Source organism: Phocoena phocoena, chromosome 2 (genome assembly GCF_963924675.1).
Source record: "Phocoena phocoena chromosome 2, mPhoPho1.1, whole genome shotgun sequence".
NCBI classification, from domain to species: domain Eukaryota; kingdom Metazoa; phylum Chordata; class Mammalia; order Artiodactyla; family Phocoenidae; genus Phocoena; species Phocoena phocoena.
In genome coordinates this window covers 170,439,878-170,463,520 of record NC_089220.1, presented here as the reverse complement: position 1 = coordinate 170,463,520, position 23,643 = coordinate 170,439,878, and the positions used below count along the sequence as shown (strand labels likewise).

Sequence of the window (23,643 nt, the reverse complement as noted above, 5' to 3'; positions counted from 1 at the left end):
CCACTTCCTGGTTCATCGATGACCATCTTCTCACTGTGTCCTCACATGCAGAAGGGGCTAGAGAGCTCTCTGGGGTCTCTTTTTATAAGGGCACTAATCCCATTCATGAGGGTTCCACCCTCATGACCCTAATCACCCCCAAAGACCCCACCTCTTAGACCATCACATTGGGAATTAGGATTTCAACATATGAATTTGGAGGGGTGGGGGCAGGAAGATATAAACATTCAGTCCATAGCAATCAGTGTAGGCAACTAATCTTACCCCTTCCATTCCCCAGTAGTTTGACAGTTTATTTTAATTCAAATATTTTTGCAGTCATTATGTAACTTGAAAGTTTGGACCAGCATGTTGAATTACAGCCATAAAGATTGTGTCAGACTTTTCTATGCTGCTGGTTCTGAAATTTCCACCGCGTGATAAATGTTTTGTTCTGTGGTTTTCTTGACCTCAGGCTCTCTAAACCTTGAGGCACACAATGGTGTGTCTTTGAAATGTTCTTCCCTAGCTAAGAGTAATAATCACTCATTCCTTTGTAAAACCATACTATGTCTTCTTTACCCTAAGTTCTCTTCTGTTAGTCTCATCGCTAAGGATAGCTATTCAATAACTAGCTGTTCTTTCCACTTACACTTAAATTAAAAAAAAAACAAAAACAACACACCAGCAAGGAGCAAACTGGAAGGAAAGCATCATGGTATTGCTGAGAGAGCTGGGGTTCTGACCCAGGAAGACGGTGTGACTCTTACCACACCTAAAAGCATGCACCTTTAGTCAAAGTCTTCAACCCTCCAGGGACCCTTCTGCATAATGGGGACACAAGTATCAACACTCTGGTTTCCCTGACAGTGCTTTTCAACCTTGTCTACAGGGTACCTCTATGTCAGGGTCCCTGCTTCCAAACTTCCTTGACATTCCGTGCTCATCCTAAACATTTAGGTTTGTTCTACTTACCCTTCTGCAATGTAATCAGACTTGTTTCAATGTACAAATAATGTTTTTCCTCCCAAATCTTTGAGTGAAACTGATGCTCCAGAGAGAGGCTTTACATACCTCTAGCATATCACAGCATACCTCTGGGATGTACCTATACTTTAGAAGTGTGGTTGTTAAGATGACATTCAGGGCTGAAAATATTCAGCGGGTATGCATCCGTAAGAACAATATTGGCTGTTAAAAATGCTGGAGAGGGTGTGGAGAAAAGGGAACCCTCCTGCACTGCTGGTGGGAATGTAAGTTGGTGCAGCCACTGTGGAAAACAGTATGGAGGGTCCTCAGGAAACTAAAAATAGACCACATGATCTTGCAATCCCACTCCTGGGCATATACCTGGACAAAACTATAATTCAGAAAGATACATGCACCCCTATGTTCATAGCAGCACTATTCACACTAGCCAAGACATGGAAACAACCTAAATGTCCATCAATGGATGAATGGATAAAAAGGATGTGGTACACATACACAATGGAATACTACTCAGCCATAAAAAAGAGCAAAATAATGCCATTTGCAGCAACATGGATGCAACTAGAGGTTTTCATACGAAATGAACTAAGTCAGAAAGAGAAAGACAAATACCATATGATATCATTTATATGTCGAATCTAAAATATGACACAAGTGAACCTATCTACAAAACAGAAACAGACTCACAGACATAGAGAAGAGACCGGTGGTTGCCAAGGACTGGGGGGGAGGGAGAGGGATAGACTGAGAATTTGAGGTTGGTCGATGCCCACCATTACATTTAGAATGGATAAACAACAAGGTCCTACTGTATAGCACAGGGGATATAGCCAATCTTCTGGGATAAACCATCATGGAAAAGAATATTTTAAAAAAAGAATGTATATATGTGTAAAATTGAGTCACTTTGTTGTCCAGCAGAGATTGGTATAACATTGTAAATCAACTATACGTCAATAAAAATAAATAGATATCGGCTGTTAAAATATTAAAACACCTTTGTTTCAACTGGTAAATAACTGCTCCCCAAGCCCTTGAGTGGCATCCATTTCCCACATCACTCCTCTCCCCAGACCCCTGAACTCTGCATGCTCCAGGAAGTAAAGAGTTAATGCCTGTACTCCAGGGACCTCTGGGAGCCTCCACAATCTGATTAGTTGGTGGCCTGTACCATACAGGCTGTTAACTATTTTGAATGTCATCCCATGTTACGTGTAACATACATGAAGCTGCTGGCACAGGCTAGCTACTGAATAAGCGGTAGGTATTTTCAGCCTGATCCCCACAGATACTCATGTCCCTTATATAAAAAGGTTTCTGAAATTCGGTCTGCAGTTGGTTGAATCCACTGATACAGAGGGCTGACTGCATTATGAATGCAGGGCCTGAAACGCTTCTTGTCCCCCTTTGAAACATGAGCTGAAAGGATGTGGCTCCAGAGCTCCTGTCTGTGCAATGAAGGAGGAGCCTGGGAAGTGACACACAGACAGAAACAGACAAACGGAGAGACTGAGAGAAAGAGAGGACCCTGGTGATACTGTCTGAGTACCAGACCAAATTTTCATCCTTTACAACGGCGATTCTCAAGCTTGAGTGTGTGTCAGCATCACTGGAAGCGCTAATGAAGAATCCGGAGGCCTAGGGATGTTGAAGTGGGAAGGGGTTGGACCCTCTGTATTTGTGCCACACTCTCCAGGTGATTGCGTACACATCAAAATACGAGAACTACAGCTTTACAAAAGCATGCGATCTAATACACCTCCTCTTTTGCTGTAGCTACTTAGGTTTCCAACAAGCAGACTAGGAAAAGCACCTAGGACTTTCTGGCACCACGTAGACAGGGAATAATGCAAATTTCTGGTCAAGGTCCCAGTATCCCTGATCTTGGGTGAATTGCAGGTTTTACTCATGAGGAATATTCTCCACGGACCCAGTGGTGGCGGGAGCGAGATTTTGAAGTGGTTAAGATGACTCCTCCCATCTTTCTGGGCTCCCCTGCATCTACAGTTATCTGAAGGGCATTCCCTGAGCTGGAAGAAGTTAGACGGCAACCTAAGCTATCAGGCAGATGGCAGAGGAATGGGGAAATAAACAACAACTGAGTAAAGACAAGTTGCAGGACTCTGGGACACATGGTATCAGAGCCCTTTCTCTTCCTTTTGCCTTTGCATCTCATCGCGTGCTGGGTTCATTCTCTTGAGGTATCTCATGTGATGTGACTATCACTAGCTCTGGGGCTCCATCCTGAGGGGTTCAAGACTGTAGGACATCCACCAACCAAGCTGAAAAGTCCCAACCTCCTCACTCTAACTAGCCTGAATTAGGTTATACCCTCTTGCCTGGGTTAACCCTGTGGCCAGGGGATAACAGCTTTTACCAGAAGGGGGTGGGTGGCTGCTGGCTGGGCAGACAAGAGCCGCCCCATCTCATATTAATAGTGAGTCATGTGGTATTCTTATATCCGTCACCTCATTTGATCTTCACAGCAGCCCCACAAAAACATAAACTATTACATTTATTAGCATTGATGGGGAAACTGAGGCTCACAGAGTTCCTACACGGCAGAGCGGGATTTGAACCCTGGCTGTATTTTTTTTTTTTTTTTTTTGCACCACACAGCATGTGGGATCTTAGTTCCCGAAACAGGGATCAAACTCATGCGCCCTGCCCTGGAAGCACGGATTCTTAACCACTGGACCACCAGGGAAGTCTTGGCTGTATTTTTAAAAAGAAAAAGAAATATAATTGCTCACTTAGGCCCAAAAGTCCATGGTTAATCTCGCTTCAGGCATGGCTGGATCAGGGGCTCTAATGGTATCATCAGGACTCAGTATCAGTCCATCTCTTGGCTCTTCCTTCCTTTGTGTGCGCTTCTGTCCCAGCTGCATGTGACAGCAGCAGCCCAGCCCTCACTCCACAGTTGTCTCAGGATTTGGGACCAGTGGGTAAGAATAGAAGCCTATTCCTGGAAGCACAGAGAAAATCTCTCATTAGTCCAGATGGGGTCACATGACCACTCTGCACCAATCACAGGGAAATGCAGTAGACTGATGGGTGCAGCCCCGGGTCACATGACCACCCCTGGAGCGGTGAGGAGGGAGGTGTGTGTGTGTGTGTGTGTGTGTGTACCGAGGTGGTTTCATAGGAACCACAATTCATTAGGAGGTGGAAAGGATGACTTGAAAGAGGAAGTCAGGACACACTTATTAGAAACTGTGAGTGAATGCCAGGCAGCAACATCAACAGATGTCTACTACAGTTGGACTGTTGTCATTTTATTCTAGCTTTGCTGGGAAAAAGCCAGGAAGAACAAATTCAGCAAATCACAGACTTGCACTGAAGAGAAGAAACTCAAGAATCTACGGAGCTCAGCCTTTTTTCTCTAAATAGAACATAGTTTATACTATTGAAGACAGATGCTTGTTTATTCTATGCTGAGAGCTCTCTGGCCAGACGGATTCCAATTACCCTTCCATCTGCAGATCCTTCCAGGGCTTTGCAATTTTTACTAATTAATGAGAAGACTGGGGGAGGGGAAACTTAAAATGAAGTAATAAATATGCTTGGAAGAAAGTTAAAGGGCTGAGTTATTTCACAGTTCTGGAATTCAGAGCAATGTAAAAAGTAAACTGTCCTATTGGCTCAAAGGAGAATCCTTTCATCCACGAAACAACTTTATTTAGATTATTTTGGTGTGTTGAGAGACTTTCCCTGTGGCTATATTATAAAATAACTCCTCACGTTTTTATTCTGTTGGGCCTTGTGAAACAAGAAATTATTTGCTGCGTTTAGTTGCTGTGTAATGGGGCTTTTCTATCATTTACATGTCCTTGGTATCTATTAATTCACATCTTTTTAGAAATGTAATTGTGGAAGCAACTGTCATTAAAATTTCTTGTAATGTATAAAATCTAGGTAATGGGACCGAAGGCCTGTTTGACCAAATTGCCCGTGTCAATACAATTTCCTGGGTTTTAAAAGTAGGAAACATTTTTGAAACCGGTCCCTGGTGGTAAACATTTGAAGATGACTTTTGATCTCTGAAAAAAAAGTGTTCCCCAAAACACAGGCGAAATCAATTCCTTTCTGAGTTGATACTGATGGTGATTTAATGAAACTAATCTTTATGAATTAAAAAGGATATTTATTTATCTTACTAACCAAGTTTGAGAGTCTGGCGGTTTCTCAGCCAGATGAGATATTACCTAGGAGCTGCACATTTAGAACAAATTGGGCTCCTATGATAAATAATGTCAGTTTTTGAGTTCCATTGTTCCACTCTGGTTAGAAAGTCATTATCATTTATGGAACCCTACACGCATATGCTTCACTTTGGTCCAGAACATCTTCCATTGCGCTAAATTCTTAGGAAGAACAAAATATGTGCAGAAAGGGTGCCAGCCTAGGGAGGAAGCTGAGTAGGGAACTAGCTACAGTATAATGCATTCATGAGATGTTGGAAGGAATCTTTCCTAAAGATTAAGGTCCCACAGATTTAGTTCATACAGGAACTCAACGAATATTTGTTCAAAGGAGAAAAAAAATAAGTAAAGGTATCAGCATAAAATCACCTTGCAGACAAAATTAGAAAAGCCCCATGTAGACATTCCTCTTAATTTACACCTCCCCACCTGCCCCTCCTAGCTGGACCTACTTTGACCAATGCTATAGGAGTCAACATTGTCATTAAAGAATGTCATACCAGAACTCAGAGAAGAATGCGTTTGCTCACCTTCCCAGAGATGAAAATAACTGTGAGCTGGGACAGAATTTTCTAAGGCACACGAAATCAGCCTTTTCAATTGTGAAAAAGGAAACATAATTCTCTTCGTTGCATCATATGTACTTGCAGAAATGTTCTCCCACAGAGAAACCCACCCCACTGTGTTTAAGTAACTGATGTCCCCAAATGTATTAGTCACAGAGAACATCTGGGTTGTACAATTCCAGGGGCAACAGTCAGACGCTTCCACGTGAATGGCACCGTGGAGTTTGTAACCCAGCACCCACATAGTTATTCTTCTTAATAGCTGTTGTTGAATTTGTTGCTTCTCTGAAGCCTCAGTTCATAAGGGCGTGGTCTAGTTTTTTCAGAGCTTCATCTCATATTAATCAGTTGGTTTGCAAAAAGTGTTGCCGTAAATTAATGCATTGTTTTTCTTTTCTCCCTGTTTTTCTGGTCTGTGGGACTGGAATTCAGGAAGAAGAGGGATCCCCAAAAGAACCACAATGCCTCGGGTCGGAACGGAAGATGGCAGCAGGTAGAGTCCATTCAGGGCAGTGCCTCCTTTTCTGGGCTACTATTGTTGACAGCAAGGCTCGCAGAATCCGAAAGCTCTGCAGATTGCAAAGGAAAGTCTGTATGTTCCCAGTGATTGGAAACATGACTGGAAATGTCACTTGTGATCTATTCCAGGCACGACATCTGGATAATCTGGTCATGATGCAGAAAATAGCTTCTTTTCTTTTTCTTCTTCTTTCTTTTATTGATTTCAGTTCTTGCTGAACAAATACTTGCAATGAAGTAGACGATGATAATGATGAAGCAATCTCAAATTCAGTATTACTAAAATAAGTCGTGTAGTTTTTTACTGGAGTATTTATGATTACCTTGGAAAATGCTATCTAGATGCATTTGCTGGTTTTTTTGTTAGTGTATAGTTAAATATGCAGCTTTGCTAAAGCTATTTACCCCATAATAGGACTTCGATTAAGATAATATGGAAAGAAACAAATCATGAGTTTATAACTTAGCTTCTGCCTATGATCAGTAATGATAATGAGATGTAATGGTCATAAAAATAAACATTAGTTGAATGGACCTCATAATAATGAAAGCTAAATCTTAATACTCTCAGCTTCTATTTTCCAATGGCTTTAATTTGTTGTTTTATATGATGAGGGGTTAGAAGAGGGCTCCAGATGTGTTGGCTGCTCATAGAGGGTCATGTTCTTGTAATTCAATGAAAATCAGGGAACAGAATTAAGAAAATAAAAATGCTAACAAAAAGATTATGCACAGGGCGGGGGGGGAAGTTGGCACCCTGATCTGATTTACATGGAGGAGAGACAATTAGCAATTATCCAGCTCTAGCATCTCCCTCTACAGCCCTCCCAAGTGTCTACCCTCGCCAGTAACAGACATTGCTTTAGTTGCAGGCCTCTTCTGATTCTCTCCCCTTGCAGATCTTTGCATGACTGACTCCTTCTCTTCAGGTAGTTCTCAGCTGGAATGTACAGTCCCAGAAGCTACCTTGTCATTCCTTGAAATCACTCTTCATCCCATTGCCCGTTTTTATTTTTTCCGTAACACTTATTAGGATCCCAAATCATCTTTCTGTTGATTGGTTTCTTTACTTACTGTCCTCTCAAGAGATTGTGGCATAGGAGTTGGGTCTGGAAGGAGAGATACGAAATCCATTTGTGAAGAGAGACACATTAGCTGGTGTGTTTATAAAGTGAAAACCAAATACTGTAAGTTGAATCCTAAGTGATATCTATTTGGAGTTCTGCCCATTTTTTTGCTGATGACCTGATCCTTTGGCAGCTGTCACCTTATCCTGAGGTCTATAATTTATATTTGCAGGGGCCACCCAGGAGACAATGACGGGTTAATTGGGAGTGTATTTAAATTTTACCGCCATCGTTACCTGTCCTTTGAGCTCTAATAATTCGGCATCTATGTACGTTTGAGGTTTTGTTTAATATGACCTGCCTGTAATAGACAGAACCCTAATGCCTACTCAGAATCGGGTAGCGTCCCCCCTTGACGTTATGGGTGATGTAGCTTAGCAGATAGAGTAGCGCATTTGTAACAAGTCCCTTTTAATGTGATACAGCATGGGTTGCTGTCACCTGGTGCTTCATTTCAGCAAGACCAGCGCTGGGAAGTTTCATTAGGTGGATGAGGTTTACCTTTACCTCCAGCCGGCCCTTCTGGTGCCCTGAACCTCTTCAGTGGGGTTGCTCCCCACTACCTCATCCCCCAGTTTCTCTACCTTCAGAAGGACATGCAGTCAGGCTCATACACCTCGGTGCACGTTAATTCACATCATTGTGTCGCTTCTTGTTCAGCCTGTTGGTATTTTAAGCCACAAATCTACCTGTGGAATGAAAACAATATGGTGGCGTTAGAGGGATTTTAAACACCAGCAAACAAGTAAAGAACAGGGGCGTTTCTGGCTCCAACCACGATGCCTAGTTACACACTTTCTCAACCTGAGCATTGGATGGCCCTGAGTTATGGGGCCATGCAACGAAGATTCCATCAGACTGTGTGTTCCTTCGGAGCAGGGATTATGTCTGTTTACAGGTGACGTTAGATCCTTTATCGAAAGCGCCATTTTAAAGAATTATTATATCCTTCTGATACAATATTCAAGGCAAAAGTAAAGAAAAGGATGGGAAGCTAAACTGGGGTTAGGCTTATCACTCTGCACAGACCAGGAAGAATGAAGTACTGGACCCATGAAAAATGGTGGTGAGATGGAGGTATTATGGTGAAGAGGTTTCCATATACTTAAGAGATCCTTTGATGCGGCCGTGATGTTGCTCATATAATAGAGAGAAAAAAAGCAAAGATGCTTTACGGATAGTGACAAGGAGGAGGCTGTAATTCCAACCAGGGAGAACTCTACGTCAGCAAGAAGGCGCGGTCTGAAGCCTGACGACGTGACCCCATAAGCCAGTTATTGGAAGGTGCTGAGGACAGGGTAGGAACTAGTCTACGCGTTCTCACCTGGGTGTATGCCTTGTTTCTAAGCAGCTACTGTATCAGAGTTGTCAGATTTTTGGTCTGCATGGCTCAGCCCCCCGCCCCCCTCAGGTCCTTCTTTCCCTGGATAATTGCTCTTTCCGTTTTTCTTCTCCATGGAATGTGTTCCTTTCCCGAGCCTCCTGTGATTGCTCTGACTTTTTATTGTAGGGAAGAAATGATATGAGCCGCCTTCATTTAATCTCTTTTTATTCTACTGAAAGGCCCTTGGAACAAGGCAAGAATCACACACACCTACAACAGCTTATAAAAGGCATCGATATTGAATAAGATGAAAACTGAGCATTACTTTTCTTAGTACAGAGACTCGGGTTTATAGCTGACAGGAAAAAACAACAGGTCTTGCTTAGGCTAACCTTATTTGTAGCCAAAGGAAAAGATATTATGTAGTACCAGTTTTCTAGAAAGAGGGAGATGAACAACTTTTCAGAGGTGGCCCATCATATCTTAATTTACTCATTCATTCATTCCCTTGTGGGCAATGAGACCAATCTATGGGACAACTGTGCTTTCTTGAGAGAATTCTTTTTAAAAATTATTTGGATCCTTTCTGATGGCTACGTTTCCCAAAAAAAAAAAAAAAAAGTAATACGTGTTTTAAAAATGTTGGCTCTATCTTGCCACGTCTCTTGCCACGCATTGCTTTAGAAGCAAAGCCAAGTACTTTTGAATGCTGAAACAATTTTAAATGTGTTTAAAATCCAGGAAGACTTTGTGGAATCCTTATTAGCTTTTAGTTTGCATTCACCCTGTGCTGTTAGGGCCCCGAGATTGCAACACTTTGTTCATAAGAGGCGAGAAACCATCTTATGACTGTCAAAGAATTTCATCTGAATGTTCTCCTTTTGCTAAAGGTCACCTAGGGTGGAGTGGGCCCCAGCACACTTTCAGAGGTGGCTGTCTGTGTCATCTGCACTTAGTCAAATTTTCATTTCCTGTGGTTTGTAGGTTCTTCAAGCGTAAAGTAACGAACCCCAAACGGTTACAGTTCTTTAACTAAAAATGGATGCGATGAGGGAAAATATATGTATTTTTTGTAACCTTTCTGGGGAAGTGAGACCAGGGTTCCACTCTGCAGCTTCTTAAGCGACGTGATGTTACTGTGTGTGTGAGGCTGGGCCCCCGAGGAGACTCAGAAGTCAGGCTTTCCGGCTGAGAGCCCTGGGAGGTGACGAAAATGAGACCGAGCCTCTGATAATTCAGACAAAATGTCTGCTTTTACTTTCACATCATAGTAGAACCGTCCAAATGAGGTTTCTGGCCCAGCCAACCGTATTTCAGTCAAACTCCATTCTGATCGCGCCAAAAAGTTATCTTCCTCACTGATCTTTCTGAGGCTCCAGCCAATGAATAGAAAATTGTTCAGGTGGGGGAGTTAGAAAACAGGAGCGTGGTGCACCTCCTTTATCCTGAATTGACTTTCTTTCCATTCTCTGAAACTTGGAACAGATAATCTGAGGATTCCTGGGAGGCCTTTTATTAGAGAAAATGCTACTGGGGTTTGTAGATGACTTTCAGCAAAGCCCTTATCCTTTTTTTTTTTTTTTTTTTTTGCGGCACGTGGGCCTCTCACTGTTGTGACCTCTCCCGTCGCGGAGCACAGGCTCCGGACACACAGGCTCAGCGGCCATGGCTCACGGGCCCAGCCGCTCCGCGGCACGTGGGATCCTTCCGGACTGGGGCACGAACCCGTGTCCCCTGCCTCGGCAGGTGGACTCTCAACCACTGCGCCACCAGGGAAGCCCAAAGTCCTTATCCTTAAACCCCTTTATGGGACTTTGCTACCATACTTTTATTTTAGTCTAAGGAATCCCACTATAACCGTGTCTACTTCAAATAATAATGATTAGATGTTACCTATCATGTACATTCTTCTGAAGCAATGATGGCAGCAACCTGCTTGCTGCTGGAGGCTCATCAAAGGAACAAAGTCCTCTGAGGGTGACACATTCCCTATTCCGAGAACTAAAACCCCACTGGACAGGAGGTCATGGGCTCTAACACGTATTCGTAGAGAGGAAGACGTTTCCAGAATTTACTTACAGATTCTGCATTATCAGGGTCAGTAGGAAAAAGTCTTTCTTTTGCCTGGGTTTTCTTCACCTGTGAAGTCAGCTGGACTTGCCCTAAAATCTGAGGAGATGTTTCTCTGGTGACTGGGGGTGGGTGGATGGGGCTGGGGGTGTTTTTTGCCTCTGTCAGGAGAGGGTGGCCAGCCACGGAAGGCTTCATGTCTGCGGTGATGGGAGACTTCCTGGCCTGCCTATTAAAGTATGTCTGTCGGCTCCCAGCTCACTACCTTTTGCATTGAGAAGGTGTCAGATGGAGGAAATCGGGTTTCCAAGTTCTCAGCGCTCTCCTAGACAAAAAGCTCTTAAGTGATGGTACCACCCACGTCTCTGAAACCACAGCATATGTCCTCCTCAGCATCACCCAGAGAGCAGTCTTGGCTTTTTCTCCTCCACCCATGGGCAGAGAGCTAATCGTTTCCAGATCTTTTATTTAGGAAATTCAACAGACTGCTTATTGTTTGTAAATGGGAAAATACAAGTTTAAAGAAAATGAGGGTTTGCTTTAGTCCTCTGTGTTCAAGGTATACCTGATTCATTGTTGATTGATGGGCACCTGTGCCTTGAGGAGAAGCAGAAATGCACCTGCACAGCTGATGGTTGGTTTTGACACTGTGCGCGTGTGCGCGGTGAGACACCCCACCAGCTTTGTCTTGTACTACTCTCCATCCGATCCTATGTCCCCTTAGCATAGTGGACATGCAGTCAGAGAGCTTTCCAGAAGTTCATCCAGGTCATAACGTCAATCAGTTACCAGGAATGAAATCTTCAGTGTGGTAATACTTGGAGCAGAATTGCCTAATGTGTGTGTGTGTGTGTGTGAGTGTGTGACAAGATGTGTTTCTACCCTATTTCACTTTCTTTTATTACTTTGTTGTTTGGTTAAAATGTGTTATTGGGTCTTCGTAAGAACCCCTTAGAGGACAAAGAATTGGGAAGGTGACATTAATATACAAAAGCAGCAATGATTAAAGTAGCACGTGCATTAAATAAATCAAACTGTACAGCGATGCTCTTTAAAGGTTTCCATCCTGGGGGAATCTCTCTACCCCCTTCCCACTTCCCACTTCCTTTCCCCACACGTGAATAAGAAGATGGCACTTGTGTTGCACGCAATGTAGTTGGATGCCCACCCAGCTCTCTCCTGGGAGTGTACCTTCCCTCCTGTTCTCAGGATATGCGGAGCGGAAAAATCACCATCTAGAAATTCCAGCTGATTATTGTCACAAAGGCTCTGAGGAGAGAAAACGTGAAGTTTTTACATCTCACAGATTGTTGTCATTGTTTTTGTTGTCCTTTACCCATGTTTCTCTGCAAACGTTTCAGTAAAGTGGCATTTTTGGTCCCGGGGCCCCTGAAATCAGCTGCTTTATTTCCTTGCTCTCCCTACCTCCAGTTCAACTTGGCTTCATGGCAGCCGTACTTTGCTACACACTTCAGTGATTCCTGGTGGATCGGCCACTGTTCCCGAATTTGTATATTGAAGGGGGCACAGGGTCAAGCAACATGGTTAAGAAGACAATGAGGGACTTGTCCTACAGCTGCTTTGGGGCATCACTTTATGTAATACTGGGAAAATGTGATTGTCCGCATCAAAGACCGGGGAGGCGGGATGGATGAAGTTGGGGGTGCGCCCTGTCTCCCACCTTCCACTTCAGCGCACACCTGCCCCGCTTCCGGCACCTGCAGGCCTCTGCCTGAGGCTTTCTCTTCCAGAACATGCTCTAAGACCCCTCAGGAACAGCCCTGGAGCGATCACTGGTGGGACTTGATGAACCGCTACCTCTGCTCTCTGGCCCCTTGGGGAGCACAGCTGGGGAGCACGGACCACACTGGCTCCCAGGGTTGCCCCGCGGAGTCAAGCCCCAGTCACCCCCGGAAGTAGCTGGCTGGATAAAGCCCAGTGCCGGCTGCCCCCCTCCCATCTCTGCACCCCACTCCCCTCCTGGTGTATCCTCCACCTCCTGCGAGGAATCTGAACTAAGAGAGGGTGCCTTGACAGTCTCTGCACTGAGCTCGTCGTAACATTTTTTTTTTTTTTTTTTTTGCGGTACGCGGGCCTCTCACCGCTGCGGCCTCTCCCGCTGCGGAGCACAGGCTCCGGATGCGCAGGCTCAGCGGCCATGGCTCACGGGCCTAGCCGCTCCGCGGCATGTGGGATCCTCCCGTACCGGGGCACGAACCCGCGTCCCCTGCATCGGCAGGCGGACTCTCAACCACTGTGCCACCAGGGAAGCCCTTCATCGTAACATATTTGAAAGCATCCATGAACCTGGTTGAAATCTCAGAAGAGAAAACCTTTCCAAACAAATTTTTTTTTTTAAATACTTAAATACAAAATAGCTGCTTTGATTACTACCTTATTAACTGGTCAAAATGGTGGCATTGCCAAGCTTCTTAAAATTCCCTTTTTCTGACTGCAGCCCTCTGTCCTTCCCTGTTCGCTGCGGATGGTTAACACGTTCAGCGTAGTTACTGATTGCATCCATGTGAACAAGAATAATCATCTACCCTGTTTTGAACCTGGTTAAAACCAAACAGCTCAGGAAAGAACACCTCTGGTTCCTTATCCTTCATCACGGAGAGATGACGGGAGGAGACGATCAAACATGATAGTAAAGTGTTAATGAACAACTTTCTCAAACAAAGTATAGCCAAGAGCTGATATTCAGTCTACGAGCTCCACAGATATCCAGAAACAGTGAGTAATTCCGAACTCCTGCAAGTTGATTTTAACTGCTTATGGCTGATGTTACAAACAGGGCCAACTCAGCTTATAGATGTGTTTTGTTTGGCCCACAGTCTTTAAAACTTTTTTTCAATCGGTTGTCAATGTTTAAAAAGTGGAAAATGTCATGTAAAAATCTAGGTCCTGATTTCTCTCGAGAAATTTGGCCAGAGACTGGTCAAACCAGACTTGCATCCTTAAGTGATAAAAAAAAATCAGCTGGGGTTGCATCCTCTAGATGTTCCCTCCGCATCCTGCCTGTGGTTTGAGGAGCAGGTAAGATGATGCAGGGGCTGTTGCTATAGAAACAGGAGGGAATGCTGTTCAAGATGATGAGCAATTACCTCGGCCAGTGATCTTCACACAGTTCTCTGAATTTCCCCGCAGTGATGGTTTCTTCTTTGTAAGAGGCTAACACTATACTCTTCAGAGGCTTCTCATGATTTCAGGAATGGAGGATTACAAACATTTGGCAGCTATGCAGGGTACCCCCAGGAGAAGGAACCACGTAACGGATGGGTGCGGCTGAACCGCTAGAAGTGTACTCCAGCTCACACTTTGGTGACACGTGACGCTGGAGGACTCGGGGTCACCTAAGGGGCCACAGTCTTCTCCTCTGGGTCATCCTTTTGTGGGACTCACTGAGAGGGCTGCAGCCAAAGACTTCTGTTTCTGCCTATGCTTAGCGGGCCTGATGTAACATCCCTTTGTGAGCATTTGCCCATCTGGCTGTGCGCCCGGCACCTTTACATGGATTTTGATCAAGCATGACTCCTGTGTGTATAGTAATCGTGGAAATTTTCAGCTTTCCTATCCAGGGAGAAGTTGACAAAAGGGACAAATTGCACTTGGCTTTTTTTCAAGCTCTAGAAGCAGAACAGATGAAGGACTCAAAAAGTCAGGGTTTCGCAAAGACCCAATTCTGGTATTTGGCCATCACTGTGAACACTGGGGCATCCATGCATTTGGTCGCACAGTTCATCTGTGTGTTCAGCAAGGGTGTATGGAACCTGCTGCTATGCTGGGTACTGAGATAGGGCCTGAAGTCCTGCCTTCTTGCTTTTTTGTTCACCTGGAACCAGTTACTACCCTCAACCCTAATAGCCACGTTTCCAGAAGTTCGTCCTTTGCCATTTTTTCCTGTGCCTAGACTCTTCTCATAGCTGCCCTGCTCGAAGGGGTTCACAGTATGTAGTTCCTTCCGACAATCTGAAAAGGCTTCAGGAAAATGGATAATTGTATCACTTCCTTCAGGTGACTACAACTTTCTCTGTTCTTTACCTCCTACAACCGACTGATTTTATCCTTAGTTAATGTGGTCCAGCTGCCATGTTTGATTTTTGCATATTCATGATCACATCATCTGAATTGTTCTTTTCTAACAATTGAACATAAAACATCTGGTAACCGTGCTGACCTGGTACTTAACAATAATACCAGCTAACATTTATTACGTACTTGCAATTCATTAGGGACCTTGCTAAGTGCTTTACATGGATTTCTTATATGATCCTCTTAACAGCACTATGGAATTGGTACTATATTATTCCCACTATGCAGATAAGGGAACTCAAGTTTAAAGAGTTCATTTATCCCAACACAAGTCTGCTTGAGTCCAAAGTCCTACCCTCTTAGCCATTTCAGCGACTCTGCAAATACCAAATGTCTTCTGGACAGAGTTAAGAATTTCTGAGCAGTACCATATGAGAGGGTTGATTTTATGTCCTTCTGATTTGAGCAAGTTTATCAGCAGGGATCTTAGCTCCGGTGCCTTTTAGAAAGGTTAAACTTCCCGGTTTCTTGTAAGGGAGAGCCGGGGTAGGACAAGTTCTTGGAATTTGCCCTGGTCATATAAAGTCATGCTTTGATGGAGATGAAGTAAAGAAATGAGAGTCTTTACCTTTTTTTAAAAAGTTTGGTGAAGTTGAGAATCTATGTTCTATTTTTTTAGTTAATTAATTAATTTTATTTATTTATTTTTGGCTGCGTTAGGTCTTCGTTGCTGCGTGTGGGCTTTCTCTAGTTGGGGTGAGTGGGGGCTCCTCTTTGTTGTGGTGCATGGGTTTCTTATTGCGGTGGCTTCTCTTGTTGCGGAGCACAGGCTCTAGGCGCGCGGGCTTCAGTAGTTGTGGCACGCGGGCTCAGCAGTTGTGGCTCGCGGGCTCTAGAGCTCAGGCTCAGTAGTTGTGGCGCACAGGCTTAGTTGCTCCGCGGCATGTGGGATCTTCCCAGACCAGGGCTTGAACCCGTGTCCCCTGCACTGGCAGGTGGATTCTTAACCACTGTGCCACCAGGGAAGTCCCGAGTATCTGTGTTTTAAATCTACTTAACTCTATTGGGACATTATATTTAAATCTGGTAGAATCAAAAATAATAATAAACTTCCCTAAAACTTGGTTCTTCTATCCAATGGTATGATTTCTGTTTATGGTGTCACTATCCACCTTGGTTTCAAGCTTCAAGGCCAGGTTTGATTCCTTCTTTCTACTTAACCTCTGTATCCTTCTTATTGAGTTCCTTTGTCATGTTTCTCATATCTATTCCAACCTTTTCAGTCTTGCTGTTACACTCCCTTTTGGGTCATTACTCCCTCTTGTCCAAACTATTTTAATAGTTTCCTAACAGGCTTCTGTGCATCCATATTTCACCTGCTCTTAAACATCCTACACACCACTGACAGAGTATCTATTCATCTATTAAAATCACCCCTAGGCTTGAAGGTCCAAGTTCAATTCTATAGTCTTGATGTAATAACGGAGGACATACCGAGAAATAATCTCACCAAGACCTCCCTTATGGCCCATGATTTACAGTCATGTGTGGACATGTCTTACCCCTGCCAGTTGTTTATACAATACTTATATTCACCTATGCACAATTGCTCAATCCTATGGTAAGAGTGTATTTTGTTTTGTAGAAAAAACACCAAACTGTCTTCCAAGCTGTACCATTTTGTATTCCCACCAGCAATGAATGAAATTGCATGTTGGTCCACGTCCTTGCCAGGATTTAGTGTCGTCAGTGTTTTGGATTTTGGCCACTCTAGTAGGTGTGTAGAGGTATCTTGTTGTTTTTTGACTGGGTTGTTTTTATTTTTTAAATAACATTTCAATTTTCACTATGAGTATATATTATTAAATTATTAAAAATTTAGTCATATAGTAAAATGGGGAAAAGCTATTGATCTAATGTGAAGCGAAAAACAGAGGATATAAAATTATTTACCATAATTACAACTACAAAACACAAAAACCAATGCAGAGCTTTGCAAAATGGAGGGAAAGGAAACAGAATGCTCGCAGTAGTTGTTTACCTTTAGAGTCCTAGCTTCTAATACCATAAGTATGCAATAAAAATTTTCATGGTTCTTAAATACATATTGGAATTAGGGATGAATTAATCTATTTTCCAAATTTGCCATAATGAGATGCTACAAGTTTTGTAATGAAAAAAAGTAACTGTATACAAATAAGACTGATTTCACAACTCCCAAAACTATAACATAAGGGAAGGGGCTTTAATGTTGTTCATAAAAAGATTTCAAGTGTAGCATCTACTACCACGGGGCTTCCAGAAATCTCCCTCAAGAGAGCACACCCTTCCTTCTTCCTGTTTGGAACAGTGATGGGTAATCATGGTGGCCATCTTGGACCACGTGGCAACTTTGAGGATGAAACCACATGTTAAGGATAGTAGGGATAAAACACAGGAGAGGCCTTGGTCTCTGCGGCTCAATACCAACTCTGGACCTTTCTTTTATGTGTAAGAACCAGAAAATAGAACTTTCTGTCTCATATACACCACTGTTATTTTTGTTACTGTCCTTTGTAGCCAAACCTAATTGTCACTCGTGTTACTCTTACAAGACCAGGAAGCTTCTTGAGGGGAGGATGGTATCTGTGCATCTTTGTCTCCATCCTAGCACCCGGCACAGTGTGTGTAGAACCAAATCCTCAGTAACTCTTTGTGAAATGAAGGAATAGAATTCAAGGAACTTGGAGAACTGAGTGCGAAGCGCTGTGTGGGAGAATGTGGGCATCTGAAAATGAGTGAAACGTGCTCTCTGCTCTCAAGAAACTGATAGTAAAATCGTGTGTGCACGTGTGTTTGTGTGTGGTCACTGTTTGCATCTGACACATCGGGGTAGATAAATGCGGGAAGGGGGTTAGCCCTCTGTCTCTTTGAATAAAAACAAGATGTCCATTCACTTCTTGCTCTCTCCTGGCATCCTTGGTTCTTCAGCGCCTGCTGGAAAAGCCAGACCTTGCCTGGTGTTACTGTCACGTCTGAGCTTTGAGAGCTCTTTCCTTTCCTTCGAAGCCTGAGAAGGATTATTCTAGTGATATGTGAATAGCTGTGTGTGAGCGCACAGGAAGTGGTTCCCTAGCAACAGGAACCTCCGACTGCCTCTGAGCCTCAGCGCGGTCCCTGCCTTTTGTTTTCTCTCCTCCGTCTCGCCTGTCAGCAAGTGGCCAGAGTGACTGCACCTGCTCTGAATTAGGGGGGCCGTTCAATCCCAGCCGTTCGTTTTCTAAGTCAAAGGGCCCTGTTCCTCTTTTGGTGGAGCTTCCTCATGAGGTCTGGGGCCTGTTTTGCTCCTGGTCAGACCATAATTACCTCAGATCACACTTCCTCTTTTGTCTTTCAGATGTTGACCAGAAATGGAAAATTCTGAGATGCCCGAGGAAAAATTTGAGTTTTTATGAAAAAAAAAAAAAAAAAAAACCCTAGTGTTTGCACATTATTTCAAATAACCTAAATTTCTTAAGGAAAAGTTTAGTAGACTCTTTTTCCCCTGAAGAGTTCATTCTTACCCCATTCTTAACTTTGTTTTTCCACAGAAGCCAAATTCTTCATTCCTTATATAGGTCAGCATGTCAATAGGAGATTGAATGCACAAGATGGCTGGGGAAATAAAGTATCTTCTTACAACACTGCCTCAGTCTAGCAAAATACTAAGTTCTAGAAAGAGTCATCCTTACTGGGGGCATTGATCCTCTTCCTGTTGGGGCCCCAGAGCCCTATTTTAGAAAGTGTAAATCTGTACAGACCGTAGCACATAGCTGGAGCATGGCTTCAGAATTTGCTGACTGGAAATGCCTTGCTTCATCTTTGAATAGTAACCTGTGTGAGAACAGAGATCTTAGAGAAGATGGTCATACATCTTTACCTACCAATTGGCTGGTATCAATTGGTAACATTGACTATCTGGCTCAAAGTGCTGGCAACAGGCAGCTAATTATAATTGAGCCTAACAGCCCCTAGAATTCTTATCTCTATAGCTTTTAAAATATTTTCATTCACTTATTCGTTTAACCAACAGATATTTCTAATTGAGGGTCTCCTATATGTGTCTACAGACCGTGGTGTGTCTTGTGGGAAAAAGGTCTGTAACCTTTGGGGGCGTTGTCAATTTGACAGAGGAAGTAAGACATGCACCCAGGTAACTATCAAGCAAGATCATAGCCTAAACAGAGATAAAACCATACAATTATAGACGTTCCCTTTAATTGACTCTTCCCATGAGACAGCAGTGGTGGAGACAGGGCGAACCCACCTTTCTGGGTGGATCAAGCAGAATGATTATGAGTGAAGAGAGCTGAGAAGTTACATCTGTTCTGTAGACAAACAGAGGACTTAGTCTCCAAGATGATTCATCTAGCTCTTTCGATTAAACTTACATTTATTAAAACAACAAAATGAAACAGCAAAACCCCGCTGTGTTATGATATTCTGTTTCCATCCAAATGGTCTATTTTTAACCAGTGTTAAGAGCCTGACATATGTCCTCCAAAGTGGCATAAAACAGAAACCAGGAAGAGAATTTATCTGGGATCTGGGAAAAGTAAAACATAAACCCTAGCTTAGGGGAAATTTGAAAGGCCACTGTTTATCTTATTTTCCTCCCAGGCAGTATTTTCCACTAGTAAATGAGAGAGAAAGAAAAATGCATCTCAGTAGCCAAACCCTCTGGGAGCCAGGCTTTCTCGTTAATAGCCATATCCCCTACGAGCTGAGTCTATCCAGGGTAGACTGTGTGCATGGTCACGGCCATGGTCATGGTTAACCAGGAAAAACGAGTTATAAATCACTGGAGATGTGGGAAAGGAAGCACCCCCCAAAGGCAGACAGCCACAGTGTGTTCTTCCTTGGGCTGGCTGAGAATAACGGGGAGCAGACATCTAAAAGCCATTCTTAATACAGCCAGGTGACAAGCCATTGGGGATCATTTCTGACTTTTAAAGAAAGAGCCACTGCCTTCTGTGCAACTGACACTTATTAAAGACATACAAAGTGGAGAAGGCGAGACAGACCATAAGGGAGCCTTTTGTAGCCAAAAAAGTGCTTTGCACCCTAGGGCAGAAAGGACAAAAAGCTCCCAGTCGTGGAAAGTACAGAATTCCCCAAGGACGTGTCCTGAGTCCCAAGGCTGGGGCTCTGCTGTGACTAAGTGATTCCTAGGGCAGAGTTCTCTCTCCCCACCACACTCAGGATCTTCAATTGTGAACCTAATTGCTTGTAAGAAGATCTTGGCTGATTATTATTTTTAGGATGTTGTAAACAGATTCCCCATGACTTTTGATGAGTAAGTACCAGGCTGTATTAGTCAGGGTTCTCCAGAGAAACAGAATCAATAGGATGTGTATATACATTTAAGATTCTTTCAATCTTAACATTTTTATTTATTTATTATTTTTTAAAAGTTGAAGTATAGTTGATTTACGATGCTTCAGGGGTACAGCAGGGTGATTCAGTTATACATATATATTTTTTCATATAAAATATATGAAAATAATTTTTAGATACATATGGGGAGGAGAGACAGAGAGAGAGGGGTTTATGATAAGGAACTGGCTCATGTAACTTTGGAGGTGGTCAAGACCCAGGATCTGAAGATCTGCAGATATGGGAGAGGCCAGTCCAAAGGCCAGCAGGCTCGAGACCCGGGAAGAGCTGATGTTTCAGTCTGAGTCCAAAGGCAGGAAAAATTCTCTCTTACTCTGGGGAGGATCAGTCTTTTTGTTCTATTTATGGCTTCAGCTGATTAGACAGTCCCACCCACGTTCAAGAGGGCAATCTGCCTTACTCATCCTACTGATTTAAATGTGAATCTCATCTAAAAACCCTCACAGAAACACCCAGAATAGAGTTTGGCCAAATGTCTGGGCAACCCATGGCTCAGTCAAGTTGATATATAATTGATCTCTGACAAGCTTTGCCTCCTATGCCCATTCAAACAAAGTGAGGAAATTAATATTTATTGAGCTCCTACTAGACCAGACACTCTATGTTTATCTCTTTTTATAAATAAGGGGTAGGGGACTTCCCTGGCGGTCCAGTGGTTAAGCCTTTGCCTTCCAATGCAGGGGGTGCGGGTTTGATCTCTGGTCGGGGATCTAAGATCCCACATGCCTTGTGGCCAAAAAACCAAAACATAAAACAGAAGCAATAATGTAACAAATTTAATAAAGACTTTTAAAAAATTAAATAAATAAATAAGGGGTAATTTATTGCCCACTTTATGTAGCTGGGCATGAAGATGACAAGACAGAGGATGTATATAAGAAAGACCTCTCCTGTCTGTCAAATAAGAAGCAACATTTCTTCAAAACACAAACTTATAGTTCAGAAAACAAAGAGATCAGATTTGTGGTTACCTGAGGCGAGGGGTAGGGGCAGGGGGAATTGAATAAAGGTGGTGAAAAAGTACAAACTACCGGTTGTAAGATACTTAAGTACTAGGACTGTTATGTACACTGTGATTAATATAATGAACACTGCTGTACATTATATGTGAAAGCTGTTATGAGAGTAAGCCCTTAGCATTCTCATCACAAGGAGAATATTTCTTCTTTTCTGTCTATATGAGATGATACATGTTCACTAAGCTTCTTGTGATCATCATATCATGATGTATGTCAGTCAAATCATTATGCTGTACCCCTTAAAGGTGTACAGTGCTAGGGCTTCCTTGGCGGCCAGTGGTTAAGAATCTGCCTGCCAATGCAGGGAACATGGGTTTGAGCCCTGGTCCGGGAAGATCCCACATGCCGCGGAGCAACTAAGCCCGTGCGCCACAACTACTGAGCCTGCGCTCTAGAGCCTGCGAGCCACAACTACTGCAGCCCGTGCGCCTAGAGCCCGTGCTCCGCAACAGGAGAAGCCACCGCAATGAGAAGCCCACGCACCGCAACGAAGAGCAGCCCCCGCTCACCGCAACTAGAGAAAGCCTGTGCGCAGCAACGAAGACCCAGCACAACCAGAAAATAAATTAAAAAAAAAAAAAAAAGATGTACAGTGCTAGATGTCAATTACATCTCAATAAAACTGGGAAGAAGGAGGAGAAAGAGGAGGAGGAGAAATTTTCCGCATTTTGTAGTAAATACAACATACCAAAGCCTACATATGTTCAACATTCTTCATAATACTTTCACAATCATTTATTGAATTTCTCATCAAAATTCCTTGAGATCAAGTGGGACAGATATAATTTTCACTTTGCAGGTAAAGAAACTGAGTCACAGAGAAAGTAAGCAACTCGCTTACAGTCACATGGAAAATTGGAAGCAAAACCAAGATGCAATGCTCACGTTTTCTGATTTCCAATGTAGAGGAAAACCTCCACCATGCTTGTAATATTTATGTCTGCTAATGCATGTGGTGCTGGTGGGCCTTCACAGTGGCAGGTGTCATAAGTGGGAAAGATCATGAGCTTCCAAGTCAGACAAGCTGGATGTGGATCCCATGTCAAGCGTGGGTTGCTTCACTTCGGGAAAATTCCTTGGCTATAAAATAGGATAACGACACTGACCTCATCAGCTAGGTGTGAGGGTAACACGACGTAATATATATGGAATGCACAAGGCCAGGTACACGGTAGAGGATTAAGAAGAGAATTAAGTAAGAAGAGTGTCTAGACCATAGTAAGCATCCAATAAGTGTTAGCCCTCATCGTGACTACCGTGTGCTGTTGTTGCTGGTCCCCAATGTATCTTGGCCTCTCCCTTCCCAGCTCTGCCACCTTACCACACTAACAAGATTAGGTAGATAAAGGGAGAGAATAAGACAGACGGAGAGGGAATATCCTTGCTTCTTATGCTTGGTCTGTCTTCCTCATTACTGGCACCATTAAGTCATTTCTAAATACGTAATATGACAACAGCTTTAAAAAATCTTACACTGGACTGCTCTTTTCTTGTGTCTTTACCCAAAGTGACTTTGTTTAAATCTTCCCTTGGAATCATTTGCTGGCTGCCTGCAATGGCTGCTGAGGTCCTGTACCTGAGGGTCAGTCATCTGAAACTGGCCTAACTTGGCTTTGCATCTCTCTGTCTAACCCAGGTACAGTGCACAATACAGCAACTTGTATTTGTCCAAACCAGTGTTGGCTGAAATTATTCAGAGGTCTTACGTGTCAAAAGATCCCAACTCTCCAAATGTATTTTATCTATTTACCTTTCAAAATTGGAAGTTATTATACAGCTTAGTAATTTGAGCCATTAGTAATGGAAAGTACCAACTTGGTTATTCATCCATCTGAGAAGAAACAATTGGATCATAACTCCTTTAAGCTCCAAGTTTTCTATTTAAAAAAGAGAGAGAGAAAATGGGAAAATTATGGATCTGGGCATTTCCCTTGGAGGAAAAGGATGTACCAATAGATTTTGGCGTATTTTGTCTCCTCTGGCCTCCAGCCTGGGAATCACTCACTAGCTGTGTGGCTTTGGGCAGTTTGACTACTTTGCTGATCTGAGCCTCAGTCTGCTTGTCATTAAATTAAGGGATTGGGATGCATCACCTGTAAGATATCTTCCTGCTTGAAAATTCCATCATGCTAGCTAGGGTTTATGCAAGGTGCTATCCTAGGAAATCCAACAAGCAAAAAGAAAACTCATTGGTTTTATTTCATTTGGAGGTCATCACCTCTTTATTATCCAGTATCTGCCACCCAGTCAGGTCATACTGGGCTCCTATGAGAGCTCTACTGGTCCAAATTTGGTCAGATCTCTGCTTTATTTGCAGGAGAACTAAAGCAGATGAGAATTTCCCTTAAGAGACGTGGATCCAAAGAGGGTTCACCTAGGATGTGGTAATGTGAGCAG

At 43.2% G+C, this 23,643-nt stretch overlaps 1 protein-coding gene across 1 annotated transcript in view; it reads left to right on the top strand.

Annotated features, from left to right (window-relative positions):
* FAM107B (family with sequence similarity 107 member B) overlaps positions 1 to 23,643 on the top strand; it is a 212,176-nt gene that overhangs the window by 72,351 nt on the left and 116,182 nt on the right. Inside the window, exon 2 of the mRNA XM_065872033.1 lies at positions 6,170 to 6,230. Coding sequence (XP_065728105.1) covers positions 6,170 to 6,230 — 61 coding nt within the window. The remainder of the gene's footprint in view (positions 1 to 6,169; positions 6,231 to 23,643) is intronic.